The sequence below is a fragment of the Pan troglodytes genome, chromosome 18 (genome assembly GCF_028858775.2).
Source record: "Pan troglodytes isolate AG18354 chromosome 18, NHGRI_mPanTro3-v2.0_pri, whole genome shotgun sequence".
Taxonomy (NCBI): Eukaryota; Metazoa; Chordata; class Mammalia; order Primates; family Hominidae; genus Pan; species Pan troglodytes.
Genome location: NC_072416.2, coordinates 33140730 through 33153422, shown reverse-complemented (window position 1 = coordinate 33153422; position 12693 = coordinate 33140730). Strand labels below are relative to the sequence as shown.

At 53.3% G+C, this 12693-nt stretch overlaps 1 protein-coding gene and 1 long non-coding RNA gene across 10 annotated transcripts; one reads left to right on the top strand and one right to left on the bottom strand.

Moving 5' to 3' along the window:
• Window positions 1-3069: 3069 nt before the first annotated feature.
• LOC129137442 (uncharacterized) lies at window positions 3070-4983 on the bottom strand. The gene is made up of 2 exons (XR_008540016.2): window positions 4771-4983; window positions 3070-3214 (listed from the first exon to the last, which is right to left on the bottom strand). It is a non-coding gene; the product is annotated as an uncharacterized LOC129137442 (long non-coding RNA).
• On the top strand, window positions 3617-11965 carry CD19 (CD19 molecule). Of its 9 annotated transcripts, none has more exons than XM_063797037.1 (15): window positions 3617-4689; window positions 4951-5217; window positions 5514-5717; window positions 5837-6112; window positions 8061-8171; window positions 8771-8819; window positions 9130-9218; window positions 9641-9754; window positions 9895-9993; window positions 10073-10141; window positions 10242-10298; window positions 10387-10443; window positions 11293-11385; window positions 11489-11595; window positions 11758-11965. In XM_063797037.1, the coding sequence occupies exons 1-14, from the start codon at window positions 4602-4604 to the stop codon at window positions 11578-11580; spliced, it is 1665 nt and encodes a 554-aa protein (XP_063653107.1). In that variant the 5' UTR covers window positions 3617-4601; the 3' UTR covers window positions 11581-11595; window positions 11758-11965. The 9 variants fall into 9 exon arrangements, 7 of the variants coding, with proteins under 7 accessions (XP_063653107.1, XP_016784252.1, XP_016784255.1 ...); XM_016928763.4 differs by having other exon boundaries at window positions 4174-4689; window positions 9889-9993; XR_010152338.1 differs by having other exon boundaries at window positions 4206-4689; window positions 10674-11385.
• Window positions 11966-12693: the final 728 nt, after the last annotated feature.

The window sequence follows — 12693 nt, the reverse complement described above, 5'->3', positions numbered from 1 at the left end:
TCTACAAAAAATTAAAAAATTAGCTGGGCATGGCCGGACACGGTGGCTTACGCCTGTAATCCCAGCACTTTGGGAGGCTGAGGAGGGCGGATCACGAGGTTAGGAGATCAAGACCATCCTGGCTAACATGGTGAAACCCTGTCTCTACTAAAAATACAAGAAATTAGCCGGGCATGGTGGCATGCGCTTATAGTCCCAGCTACTTGGGAGGCTGAGGCAGGAGAATTGCTTGAACCCGGGAGGCAGAGGTTGCAGTGAGCTGAGATCATGCCATTACACTCCAGCCTGGGCAGCAGAGCAAGACTCTGTCTCAAAAAAAAAAAAATTAGCTGGGCATGGTGATGTGCATCTGTAGTCCAAGCTACTCAAGAGGCTGAGGCGGGAAGATCTACTTGAGCCCTGGAGGCTGAGGCTGCAGTGAGCATGATTGTGCCACTGCACTCCAGCCTGAGGGAGAGAAAGACCCTGTCTAAAAAAAAAAAAAAAAAAAAAAAAAAATTAAATCCAGACTCCCTGTGCATGCAGCAGGGTTTCTGGGGAAGGGGCTGAAATAATGACTAGAAATCAGCCTCCAGTCAGTTTGGGGAGGGCCTTCCTGACAGCTCTCAGGTTTGAGTTTATCCTGCAGGCCCTGGGAGCCACTGAAGGCCATTGAACAGGGGAAGCACATGACTAACATCAAAGAAGTTCTCTTGACATGCGGAGTGTAGATGGGAACCAAAAGATATAGGGGACAGGGAGCCCAGGAGAGAGGCTGTTGAATTGCTTCTGATTGTGAAGGAAGGATTCAGAGGGGAAAATTGATTCCATCAATATTTAGGATATAAAATGGACTGGCCTTGATGATAGAGTGCATGTGGGAGAAGAGAAAAAGAAAATTTCGGCCAGATGCGGTGGCTCATGCCTGTAATCCCAGCACTTTGGGAGGCTGAGTTGGGTGGATCACCTGAGGTCAGGAGTTCAAGACCAGCCTGGCCAACATGGTGAAACCTTTTCTCTACTAAAAATAGAAAAATTAGCTGGGCGTGGTGGTGCGCACCTGTAATCCCAGCTACTCAGGTGGCTGAGGCAGGAGAATCACTTGAACCTGGGAGGCAGATGTTGCAGTGAGCCGAGATCGCATTATTGTACTCCAGCCTGGGCAACAAGAGTGAAACTCTGTCTCAAAAAAAAAAAAAAAAGAAAAGAAAATTTTCTTTCAGCTAGGTACGGTGGCTCATGCCTGTAATCCCAGCACTTTGGGAGGCTGAGGCAGGAAGATCGCCTGGGCCCAGGAGTTCAAGACCAGCCTGGGCAATATAGTGAGAAAGGAGAATAAAAGGAGTTTTCCTCGCCTCTACAAAAAAAGGGAGAGAGTTTTCCTCCTAACTTCTTTTCCTTTTTTTTTTTTTTGAAATGCTCTTGTCTCCCAGGCTGGAGTGCAATGGCGCGATCTTCACTCACTGCAACCTCCGCCTTTCAAGTTCAAGCGATTCTCCTGCTTCAGCCTCCCAAGTAGCTGGGATTACAAGAGCGCACCACCGCACCAAGCTAATTTTTGTATTTTTAGTAGAGACGGGGTTTCACCATGTTGGCCAGGCTGGCCTTGAACTCCTGACCTCAAATGATCCGCCCCGCTCAGTCTCTCAAAGTGCTGGGATTACATGAGCTACCTTGCCTGGCCCCTAACTTCTTTTCTTTCCTTTATCCAGCAAATACCTATTGAGTGTCTACTAGATGCCTGTGCACATCTAGGGATGGTAAAGATTTCTGTTCTCAAAGAACATTCTGGTGCAGGAGGCAGATGAGAAGACTAGCAAATACACATGCATAATTTGAGATTGGGGCAAGTGCTTGGAATGAAATAGGGGCATGCGATCAAAAAAGCATGTGAGTAAAGGGAATTTGAGAAGGTTTTCTTTTTCTTTTTTATTTTCTTTTCTTTCTTTCTTTCTTTTTTTTTTTTTTGAGACAGAGTCTCACTCTGTCATCCAGGCTGGAGTGCAAAGGTGCAATCTCGGCTCACTGCAACCTCTGCCTCCCAGGTTCAAGCAATTCTCCTGCCTCAGCCTCCCGAGTAGCTGGGATTATAGGCATGAGTTAATTTTTTTGTATTTTTAGTAGATACTGGGTTTCACCATGTTGGCCAGGCTGGTCTCATTCTCCTGACCTCAAGTAATCCACCTGCCTCAGCCTCCCAAAGTGCTGAGATTACAGGCATGAACCACTGTGCCCAGTCTTTTTTCATATTTTTTGTAGAGATGGGGTTTCACCATGTTGCCCAGGCTAGACTTGAACTCCTGGGCTCAAGTGATCCTCCCACCTCAGCCTCCTGAGTAGCTGAGACTACAGGTATGCACCATCATGCCCAGATACATTTTTTTGGTATTTTTAGTAAAGACGGATTTCTCCATTTTGCCCAGGCTGGTTTCGAACTCCTGGGCTCAAGTGATCTGCCCACCTGGGCTTCCCAAAGTGCTGGGATTACAGGTGTGAGCCACCGCGCCCAGCCGAGATATATATATATATAGAGAGAGAGAGAGAGAGAAAGAGAAAGAAAGAGAGCAGGCTCTTGTTGCCCAGGCTGGAGTGCAGCGGTGCCATCTTGGCTCACTGCAACCTCCATCCCCCTGATCCTCCCGCCTCAGCCTCCCAAGTAGCTGGGACCACAGGCATGTGCCACCACACCCAGCTAATTTTTTGTATTTTTGGTAGAGATGGGTTTTGCCATATTGCCCAGGCTGGTCTCCAACTCCTGAGCACAAGCAATCTGCCTGCCTTGGCCCCACAAAGTGCTGGGAGGTGTGAGTCACCTCGCCTGGCCTGAGATATATTTTTTTAAATAATAATATATAGATTTTTGAAGCACCAGGGGGCACAGGGAAGGCCTCTTTGAAGAAGTACCATTTGAACTGAGACCTGAGTGCTGAAAAGAACCAGTCTAGCAAAGAACCAGAGCCCCCAGCAGAGATCCAGGAAAAAGGGCTGCAAGTGCAAGGGCCCTGAGGCAGGGAAGCACTTGGCAAGGAGAGTGGTAGAGGCACGAGGTGGAAAATGTAGGTAGGTCAGCAACACTCGGCCTACTAGGCCTTGGGTTGGAGTTTTTATTTTAGGTAGATGAGAAGCAACTGACATTTTTTGTTTTTAAAAAAATTTCTATAGAGATGGGTTCTCGCTGTGTTGCACAGGCTGGTCTCAAACTCCTGTCCTCAAAGGATCCTCTCGCCTCGGCCTCCTAAAGTATTGGGATTACAGGCATGAGCCTCTGTGCCTGGCTGTAACTGACATGTTTTAAGCAGGGGAATGACATGCTCTAGTGAAAGCCAGTCTGGGCAGCTGGGTAGCCAATGAGGGGATTAGAGAGATTTTGTTGAATGAAAGGCAGATTGAGTCCTGCTACTCGCCCCCTTCATTCCCCTTCATTCATGCCTCATTCTTCCGCCTCCCAGCCCCCTCAACTGGCCAAAGGGAAGTGGAGGCCCTGCCACCTGTAGGGAGGGTCCCCTGGGGCTTGCCCACAGCAAACAGGAAGTCACAGCCTGGTGAGATGGGCCTGGGAATCAGCCACTGAGAAAGTGGGTCTCTTGGGTCCCTGAATTCTTTTTCTGAGTCCCTGCAGCAGTGAAAAAGACACAGAGGCACATAGAGAGTGACAGAGAGAGAAAGAGAGAGACAGAGAGGAGAGGCATGGGGCAGAATAAGAACAGATTTAGGAGTTAGAACTCCTGGGTTCTTTTAAAACAATTTTTCTTTTAGAGACAGGGTCTTGTTGTGTTGCCTGGACTGGAGCACAGTGGCTATTCCCAGGCATAATCATGGTGCACTGCAGCCTTGAACTCCTGGGCTCAAGCGATCCTTCTACCTCAGACTCCCAAGGACCTGGGACCATAGGCGTGTACCACTGTGCCTGGCTTTTGCCTGGTTTTAAACTGAGGCAGTATGACTTGAGCTCTTAGGCATTAATTGATGCTGTATCTCATTAACTGAGGGCTTGCTATGTGCTGGACACTGGGCTAATAGTGCCTAACATATTGTCATTTTTAATCTTCACAAACAATATTTGTATAGGACTGTTTTCTTTTTTTTTTTTTTTTGAAACGGAGTCTCACTCTGGTGCCCAGGCTGGAGTGCAGTGGTGTGATCTCGGCTCACTGCAACCTCCGCCTCCTGGGTTCAAGTGATTCTCCTGCCTCAGCCTCCTAAGTAGCTGGGATTACAGGCGTGCGCCACCATGCCCAGCTAATTTTTTTTTTTTTTTTGAGACGGAGTCTATGTGCCCAGCATTGTTCTAGAGCACTTGCAATTAGTGGTGAACAACACGGTCTCTACTCCAAAGGGCTCACATTCTTGTGCAGAAAACAGAAATGAACAAATAAACACACAAGATCATTTCCCGTGGTAGTGAGAGCTGGGATGAAAATAAAACAGCGTGGCAGGGAGGAGGCAAGTGTTGTGAGTCTGGAGGGTTCCTGGAGAATGGGGCCTGAGGCGTGACCACCCCCTTCCTCTCTGGGGGGACTGCCTGCCGCCCCCGCAGACACCCATGGTTGAGTGCCCTCCAGGCCCCTGCCTGCCCCAGCATCCCCTGCGCGAAGCTGGGTGCCCCGGAGAGTCTGACCACCATGCCACCTCCTCGCCTCCTCTTCTTCCTCCTCTTCCTCACCCCCATGGAAGTCAGGCCCGAGGAACCTCTAGTGGTGAAGGTGGAAGGTATGTCCAAAGGGCAGAAAGGGAAGGGATTGAGGCTGGAAACTTGAGCTGTGGCTGGGTGTCCTTGGCTGAGTAACTTACCCTCTCTGAGCCTCCATTTTCTTATTTGTAAAATTCAGGAAAGGGTTGGAAGGACTCTGCCGGCTCCTCCACTCCCAGCTTTTGGAGTCCTCTGCTCTATAACCTGGTGTGAGGAGTGGGGGGGCTTGGAGGTCCCCCCCCACCACCCATGCCCACACCTCTCTCCCTCTCTCTCCACAGAGGGAGATAACGCTGTGCTGCAGTGCCTCAAGGGGACCTCAGATGGCCCCACTCAGCAGCTGACCTGGTCTCGGGAGTCCCCGCTTAAACCCTTCTTAAAACTCAGCCTGGGCCTGCCAGGCCTGGGAATCCACATGAGGCCCCTGGCCATCTGGCTTTTCATCTTCAACGTCTCTCAACAGATGGGGGGCTTCTACCTGTGCCAGCCAGGGCCCCCCTCTGAGAAGGCCTGGCAGCCTGGCTGGACAGTCAATGTGGAGGGCAGCGGTGAGGGCCGGGCTGGGGCAGGGGCAGGAGGAGAGAAGGGAGGCCACCATGGACAGAAGAGGTCCGCGGCCACAATGGAGCTGGAGAGGGGCTGGAGGGATTGAGGGCGAAACTCGGAGCTAGGTGGGCAGACTCCTGGGGTTTCGTGGCTTCAGTATGAGCTGCTTCCTGTCCCTCTACCTCTCACTGTCTTCTCTCTCTCTGCGGGTCTTTGTCTCTATTTATCTCTGTCTTTGAGTCTCTATCTCTCTCCCTCTCCTGGGTGTCTCTGCATTTGGTTCTGGGTCTCTTCCCAGGGGAGCTGTTCCGGTGGAATGTTTCGGACCTAGGTGGCCTGGGCTGTGGCCTGAAGAACAGGTCCTCAGAGGGCCCCAGCTCCCCTTCCGGGAAGCTCATGAGCCCCAAGCTGTATGTGTGGGCCAAAGACCGCCCTGAGATCTGGGAGGGAGAGCCTCCATGTGGCCCACCGAGGGACAGCCTGAACCAGAGCCTCAGCCAGGGTATGGTGATGACTGGGGAGATGCCGGGAAGCGGGGGTCCAGAGACAGAGGGGAGGGGAAACTGAAGAGGTGAAACCCTGAGGATCAGGCTTTCCTTGTCTTATCTCTCCCTGTCCCAGACCTCACCATGGCCCCTGGCTCCACACTCTGGCTGTCCTGTGGGGTACCCCCTGACTCTGTATCCAGGGGCCCCCTCTCCTGGACCCATGTGCACCCCAAGGGGCCTAAGTCATTGCTGAGCCTAGAGCTGAAGGACGATCGCCCGGCCAGAGATATGTGGGTAATGGAGACGGGTCTGTTGTTGCCCCGGGCCACAGCTCAAGATGCTGGAAAGTATTATTGTCACCGTGGCAACCTGACCATGTCATTCCACCTGGAGATCACTGCTCGGCCAGGTAGAGTTTCTCTCAACTGGGAGGCATCTGTGTGGGGGTACTGGGAAGAAGCGGAAGCCAGTCAATCTTAGATTCCCCCAACCCGAGGGCTACTCCCAGCCTCACCCCAAACCCCAAAACCCCAACTTCCACACAGAACACTGACTCCAAGTCTTTCTTTTTTTTTGACAGAGTCTCGCTCTGTTGCCTAGGCTGGAGTGCAGTGGTGCCATCTTGTCTTGGCTCACTGCAACCTCCGCCTCCCAGGTTCAAGCGATTCCCCTGCCTCAGCCTCCTGAGTAGCTGGGATTACAGGTGCCCACCACCACGCCTGGCTATTTTTTTTTTTTGAGACGGAGTCTTGCACTGTCACCCAGGCTGGAGTGCAGTGGCACGATCTCAGCTCACTGCAACCTCCACCTTCCAGGTTCAAGTGATTCTCCTGCCTCAGCCTCCCGAGTAGCTGGGATTAAAGCCTGGCTAATTTTTTTTGTATTTTTAGTAGAGATGGGGTTTCATTATGTTGGCCAGGCTGGTCTCAAACTCCTGACCTCGTGATCCACCCGCCTCGGCCTCCCAAAGTGCTGGGATTACAGACATGAGCCACAGGGCCGGGCCAAGCCTAATTTTGTATTTTTAGTAGAGATGGGGTTTCTCCCTGTTGGACCAGGCTGGTCTTGAACTCCTGACTTCAGGTGATCTGCCTGCCTTGGCCTCCCAAAGTACTTGGATTACAGGCATAAGCCACCGCACCTGGCCTAGACTTCAAGTCTTTCTTCCCTCGCTTCCAAGACACTACTTTTCTGGGTCTTCACCTATCATTGTTTGCACCTGCCCACCAGCTTGGGTGGAGTCTTCCTTCCTCCCCAACTCCTCACTCTTGGAGCCCTGGGCCCTCTTCTCATCCCTGTCTGCACACTTTCCCATTTGACCTTGACTCTCAATGGCTTCTTGGGTCACCATGCCTTGGTGACTCTATTCCAGGCTCCATACTCAGCCATCTCCTGTGCCATTTGATATCCCATGGACACCTCAGGCTCAACAGATACAAAATCAAACTCAATGTCTTCCCCAAGTATAGTCTTCTTGGTGGCCCAGTGTAAGCAGAGGGCACCACCACCTGCTCCCTCGCCCAGGCTAAGAACCTGGGCATCCTTCTTTTTCCTCACCCCGTCCAACAAACTGGTCACAGTGTTCTGCCAATTCTCTCTCCATGCAATCCTATCATGCTATCCTAACTGCAATTCACAAACCCAACCCCAACTTTCACTCCAAACTTGATCCAAGCAATGTGCTGGATCCCAACTGTAACCTTGCAAACTCAACTCTGCCCTTCACTTTGACCGTGACTATCCTTAATTGCAGCAGGAAACTGATCATTATGCTCCCCTCAATCCACACATTGCCTCTGAGTACAGCCATGGTTTGTCCATGATTTGCTCAAAAGACACTGCCCCATGTCCTGTGCCAGGCTCTGTGACAATCCCTGACCTCCTGGGACATGGCTCCTTAGAGAGAGGAGAGCCTTTCTCACAGCTTGGGACTTTGAGTCTGTGTCTTTTTTTTTTTCTTTTTTTCCTTGAGACAGAGTTTTGCTGTGGTTGCCCAGGCTGGAGTGCAGTGATCTCGGCTCACTGAAACCTCCGCCTCCCGGGTTCAAACGATTCTCCTGCCTCAGCCTCCCAAGTAGCTGGGATTACAGGCACCCACCACCATGCCCAGCTAATTTTTTTGTATTTTTAGTAGAGATGGGGTTTCACCATGTTGGCCAGGCTGGTCTCGAACTCCTGACCTCAGGTGATCCACCCGCCTTTGCCTCCCAAAGTGCTGGGATTACAGGCGTGAACCACCGCGCCCGGCCGAGTCTATGTCTTGCCTCTGTGCCTCAGACTTGCGGTTCCTTGAGATCTCAGGATTGGGACGTAAGATGCCAGCCTGGGGTCCTCGTCTCATAGCCCCTTCCCCCTAGTACTATGGCACTGGCTGCTGAGGACTGGTGGCTGGAAGGTCTCAGCTGTGACTTTGGCTTATCTGATCTTCTGCCTGTGTTCCCTTGTGGGCATTCTTCATCTTCAAAGAGGTGAGTCATGTCCCCAGTGGGTCTGTCCAAACCCTACTCCATCTTCCCCAGGATAAGCTGGCTCTGGCCAGTCTGACAACCATCTTTCTTTCCTCCCATCCCTCCCTTCAAGACCCCAGAATCCTGTTCTCCCCAGTCTTCCTCTAGCCTCCCTCAAACTTCCCAAGCCTCTTGCAATTTTTTTTTTTTTTTTTTGAGACAGGGTCTCATTCTGTCACCCCAGCTGGAGTGCAGTGGCACAATCTGAGCTCACTGTAACCTCTGCCTCCCAGGCTTAAGTGATTCTTGTGCCTCAGCCTCCCGAGTACCTGGGACTACAAGTGTATGCCACCACACCGGCCAATTTTTTATATTTTTAGTAGAGACGAGGTTTCACCATGTTGGCCAGGCTGGTCTCGAACTCTTGACCTCAAATGATCCGCCCACCTCGGCCTCCCAAAGTGCTGGGATTACAGGCATGAGCCACCGCGCCCGTCCGCCTCGCAATTTGAACTCCTGTCTCCTCTGTTGAACCAAGTGACCTCCCCAGCACCTGGCCCCACAAATCCTCACCCTGCCAAGCAGCCCCTCCTCTGATCACTCCCTTTAACTCCCACCAGCCCTGGTCCTGAGGAGGAAAAGAAAGCGAATGACTGACCCCACCAGGAGGTAATGCAACCAGTGCACCCCGCGGTAACACCCTCCACCTTCACTTTATGCCTTGCACTTACTGTTTCCTCTGCCCAGGGGTTCTTTGCTCCGTCTCTACTGTTTCAAATACTGCCCAACCTCAAAGCCCAGCTCCAAAGCTACCTCCTCTGTGAAGACCTCCTTGGAAATGATCATCTCAGACTCCTCTATTGGCTGTCCCAGCACAAGTGATCACGTTTAACTTCTGAAGGCCTGGACAGAATCTTGAGTGGGTCCGCCATTCCATTCCAAGTCGGCCCTCACCGTGCACTTCCTCTTCTCCCGCCAGATTCTTCAAAGTGACGCCTCCCCCAGGAAGCGGGCCCCAGAACCAGTACGGGAACGTGCTGTCTCTCCCCACACCCACCTCAGGCCTCGGTAAGAGGCACCGCCCCTCCAGCCTATAGCTCCGCCCCAGATCCGGGGCTCCACCCCCACTCTCCTCATCCCTCCAATCCGCTGTGCGCCAAGCCTTCTGGAGCTCGGAACTCCGCCCCCGGGGCGGGGAGTCCCGCCCAGCTATGAGCCCCGCCTCTAGAACCAGACCCCGCCTCCAGGGCTCAGAGCCACGCCCCCAGGACCCAGAGCCTGAAGTCGTAATCAAGAGCAGAACTTCGCCCCAGAACTGAAGGCCTCGGCCCTAGATTTAGATTCCGCCCCAGGGTTCAAGGCCGGGTTCCTAGACCCAGAGTCCATTCGCAGAGCCCAAAACATCCTCTTCCCGTGCCCCGCCGCGCGGACCCTTAGCCTTGACCGCCCCCATCTCTTCTGACCACGTCTTACAATGCCCCTCTCGCCAGGACGCGCCCAGCGTTGGGCCGCAGGCCTGGGGGGCACTGCCCCGTCTTATGGAAACCCGAGCAGCGACGTCCAGGCGGATGGAGCCTTGGGGTCCCGGAGCCCGCCGGGAGTGGGTGAATGACTGGGAGAGGGAAGGGTCGTTCCCCACATGGAGGGGGTTGGAGCGGTCTGTGGCCCGAATAGTGGACTGGGCCCTGGAGGAGAGGGGGCATGACTCGGTTCCCCATCCCCATCCCCAAACCCCGAGGCCCAGAAGAAGAGGAAGGGGAGGGCTATGAGGAACCTGACAGTGAGGAGGACTCCGAGTTCTATGAGAACGACTCCAACCTTGGGCAGGACCAGCTCTCCCAGGGTAAGGCTGCCCTCCCCCGTGGCCCCCCACCTCTGCGGTGGCCTGTGGACTCGCATGGACACCCCTCCTTCTCCACCAGATGGCAGCGGCTACGAGAACCCTGAGGATGAGCCCCTGGGTCCTGAGGATGAAGACTCCTTCTCCAACGGTAACTTGGGGCCTTTGTGGGACCTCAGAGACTTAGGTGTAATTGCAGCGCTGTGACACTCCTAGAAGGGGTCCCTGGAGTTCTCTCTCTTCTGCCACAGCTGAGTCTTATGAGAACGAGGATGAAGAGCTGACCCAGCCGGTCGCCAGGACAATGGGTGTGTGTGAGGATGGCAACAGTCCAGGGGGGAGGCGGAGGACACCTGGAGGCCAGGAGGAATAGTAACCTCCCTCTTCCCTTTCCAGACTTCCTGAGCCCTCATGGGTCAGCCTGGGACCCCAGCCGGGAAGCAACCTCCCTGGGTGAGAGATGCTTTCGATCAGACTGCCTTGCCCAGCTTGGGTGACCTGGCCTCAGCTCTGACACCAGATCCAACTTTGACCTGACCCTGACCCCAAACCAGAACCCAATCCTGTGACTCCTCTCACCTCAACACTGAGCCCCATCCCCCATCCTGAGCCCCATCCCCCATCCTGACCCCCAGTATTTACCCACTCCCTAACTGTGAATATCAACACCGATCCCAATGCAGTATCAGCCTGGACTTGATCTCCACCTCACCTCAGCCCCAGTGCAGACCTCAACTTGGACCCCAGCTTACTCTGCAGCTTCTTCATGACTCTGACTCCGACTCCCTCCAGTTTCTTCTTTTTCTTTTTTTTTTTTTGAGACGGAGTCTCCCTCTGTTGCCCAGGCTGGAGTGCAGTTGCCACCTCTGCCTCCTAGGTTCAAGCGATTCTCATGCCTCAGCCTCCTGAGTAGCTGGGATTATAGACGTTTGCCACCACACCTGGCTAATTCTTGTATTTTCAGTAGAGACAGGGTTTCGCCATGTTGGCCAGACTGGTCTCCAACTCCTGGCCTCTAGTGATCTGCCCGCCTTGGCTTCCCAAAGTGCTGGGATTACAGGCATGAGCCACCACGCCCAGCCCAGTTCTGTTCTTGACCCCTTCCTTAGCCATAATCTAACCCATATCTAACCCTGACCCTACAGCTAACTGGGGCCCCAAACTCAATGCTGACCGAATCACCCCTTCCCAGCACAGCATGTGTAATGCCCCTCACCTTCCTCTGCCCCTCAGTCTTCCTCCTTACCGTAGGCTGTACTTCCCATGCCCTAGCCTCCAATTCTCCATCCCCCGCCCAAGCAGGGTCCCAGTCCTATGAGGATATGAGAGGAATCCTGTATGCAGCCCCCCAGCTCCGCTCCATTCGGGGCCAGCCTGGACCCAATCATGAGGAAGGTGGGTGCTTCTGCCGCTGTCCCCTGCTGTCCCCTGGGCTGACTTTGCCTTCCAGCCTACTTCCAGTGCCACCCGTGTTCTCCTCCTCCCTGGTCCTATCCAGATGCAGACTCTTATGAGAACATGGATAATCCCGATGGGCCAGACCCAGCCTGGGGAGGAGGGGGCCGCATGGGCACCTGGAGCACCAGGTGATCCTCAGGTGGCCAGGTGAGCTGGGACTGCCCCTAGGGAAAGCAGGGAGGGAGGGAGATAGGCACGGATGGCAGTGGCTGCTGGCTCTCAGGGAGGGAGAGGGAACAGGGTTCCTAGGGCCTGGTGGGCAGGGGGAGGGCTGCTGGACCCCTCCCCATCACCGTTTCTTCTGCATAGCCTGGATCTCCTCAAGTCCCCAAGATCCACACCTGACTCTGAAATCTGAAGACCTCGAGCAGATGATGCCAACCTCTGGAGCAATGTTGCTTAGGATGTGTGCATGTGTGTAAGAGTGTGTGTGTGTGTGTGTGTGTGTGTGTATACATGCCAGTAACACTTCCAGGCCCCTTTGTATTTCTTAAATAAACTCAATGAGCTCTTCCAATCCTATGAAGTAGTGCCGTTGTGTGGGAAGGAAGGGAAGGAAAGGAAAGGAAGGAAAGGGAAGGGAAGGAAAGGAAGGGAAGGAAAGGCGTCTTGAATCCCATGGAAGAGGGAGGGCTGCCTTCTGCATACAGAGGGCCTTTTCCCGGTGCGGTGGCCCACACTTGTAATCTCAGCACTTTAGGAGGCCAAGCAGGTGGATCATTTGAGGTCAGGAGTTCGAGACCAGCCTGGCCAACCTGGTGAAACCCCGTCTCTACTAAAAATACAAAAATTAGCTGGGTATGGTGGCGAGCCTGTAGTCCCAGCTACTCGGGAGGCTGAGGTTGGAGAATCACTTGAACCTGGGAGGCAGAGGTTGCAGTGAGTGGAGATGGTGCCATTACACTTCAGCCTGGGCGACAGAGCGAGACTTCGTCTCAACAAAAAATAAAAATAAAAATAAAACAAAGGGCCTTTCCCCTTCCGTGGCCTAGCCTTCACCTACTGCCCTCTTTTGCCCGCTGCCCACAGATCCGTCACGATCAGCCCCCTCCCACCATCCAGCTACCCAATTATCATTAATTCAGCAGTTACACGCTGGGTGCCCAGCGGAGAAACAGCCCAGGAATTAGCAGTCTAGTTAGAAGATGCTATTCATTGTCACTGAGTACTTATTTATTGAGCATCTACTATACTCTTCTTTTTTTTGTTTGTTTTTGAGACAGGCTCTTGCTTTGTTGCCCAGGC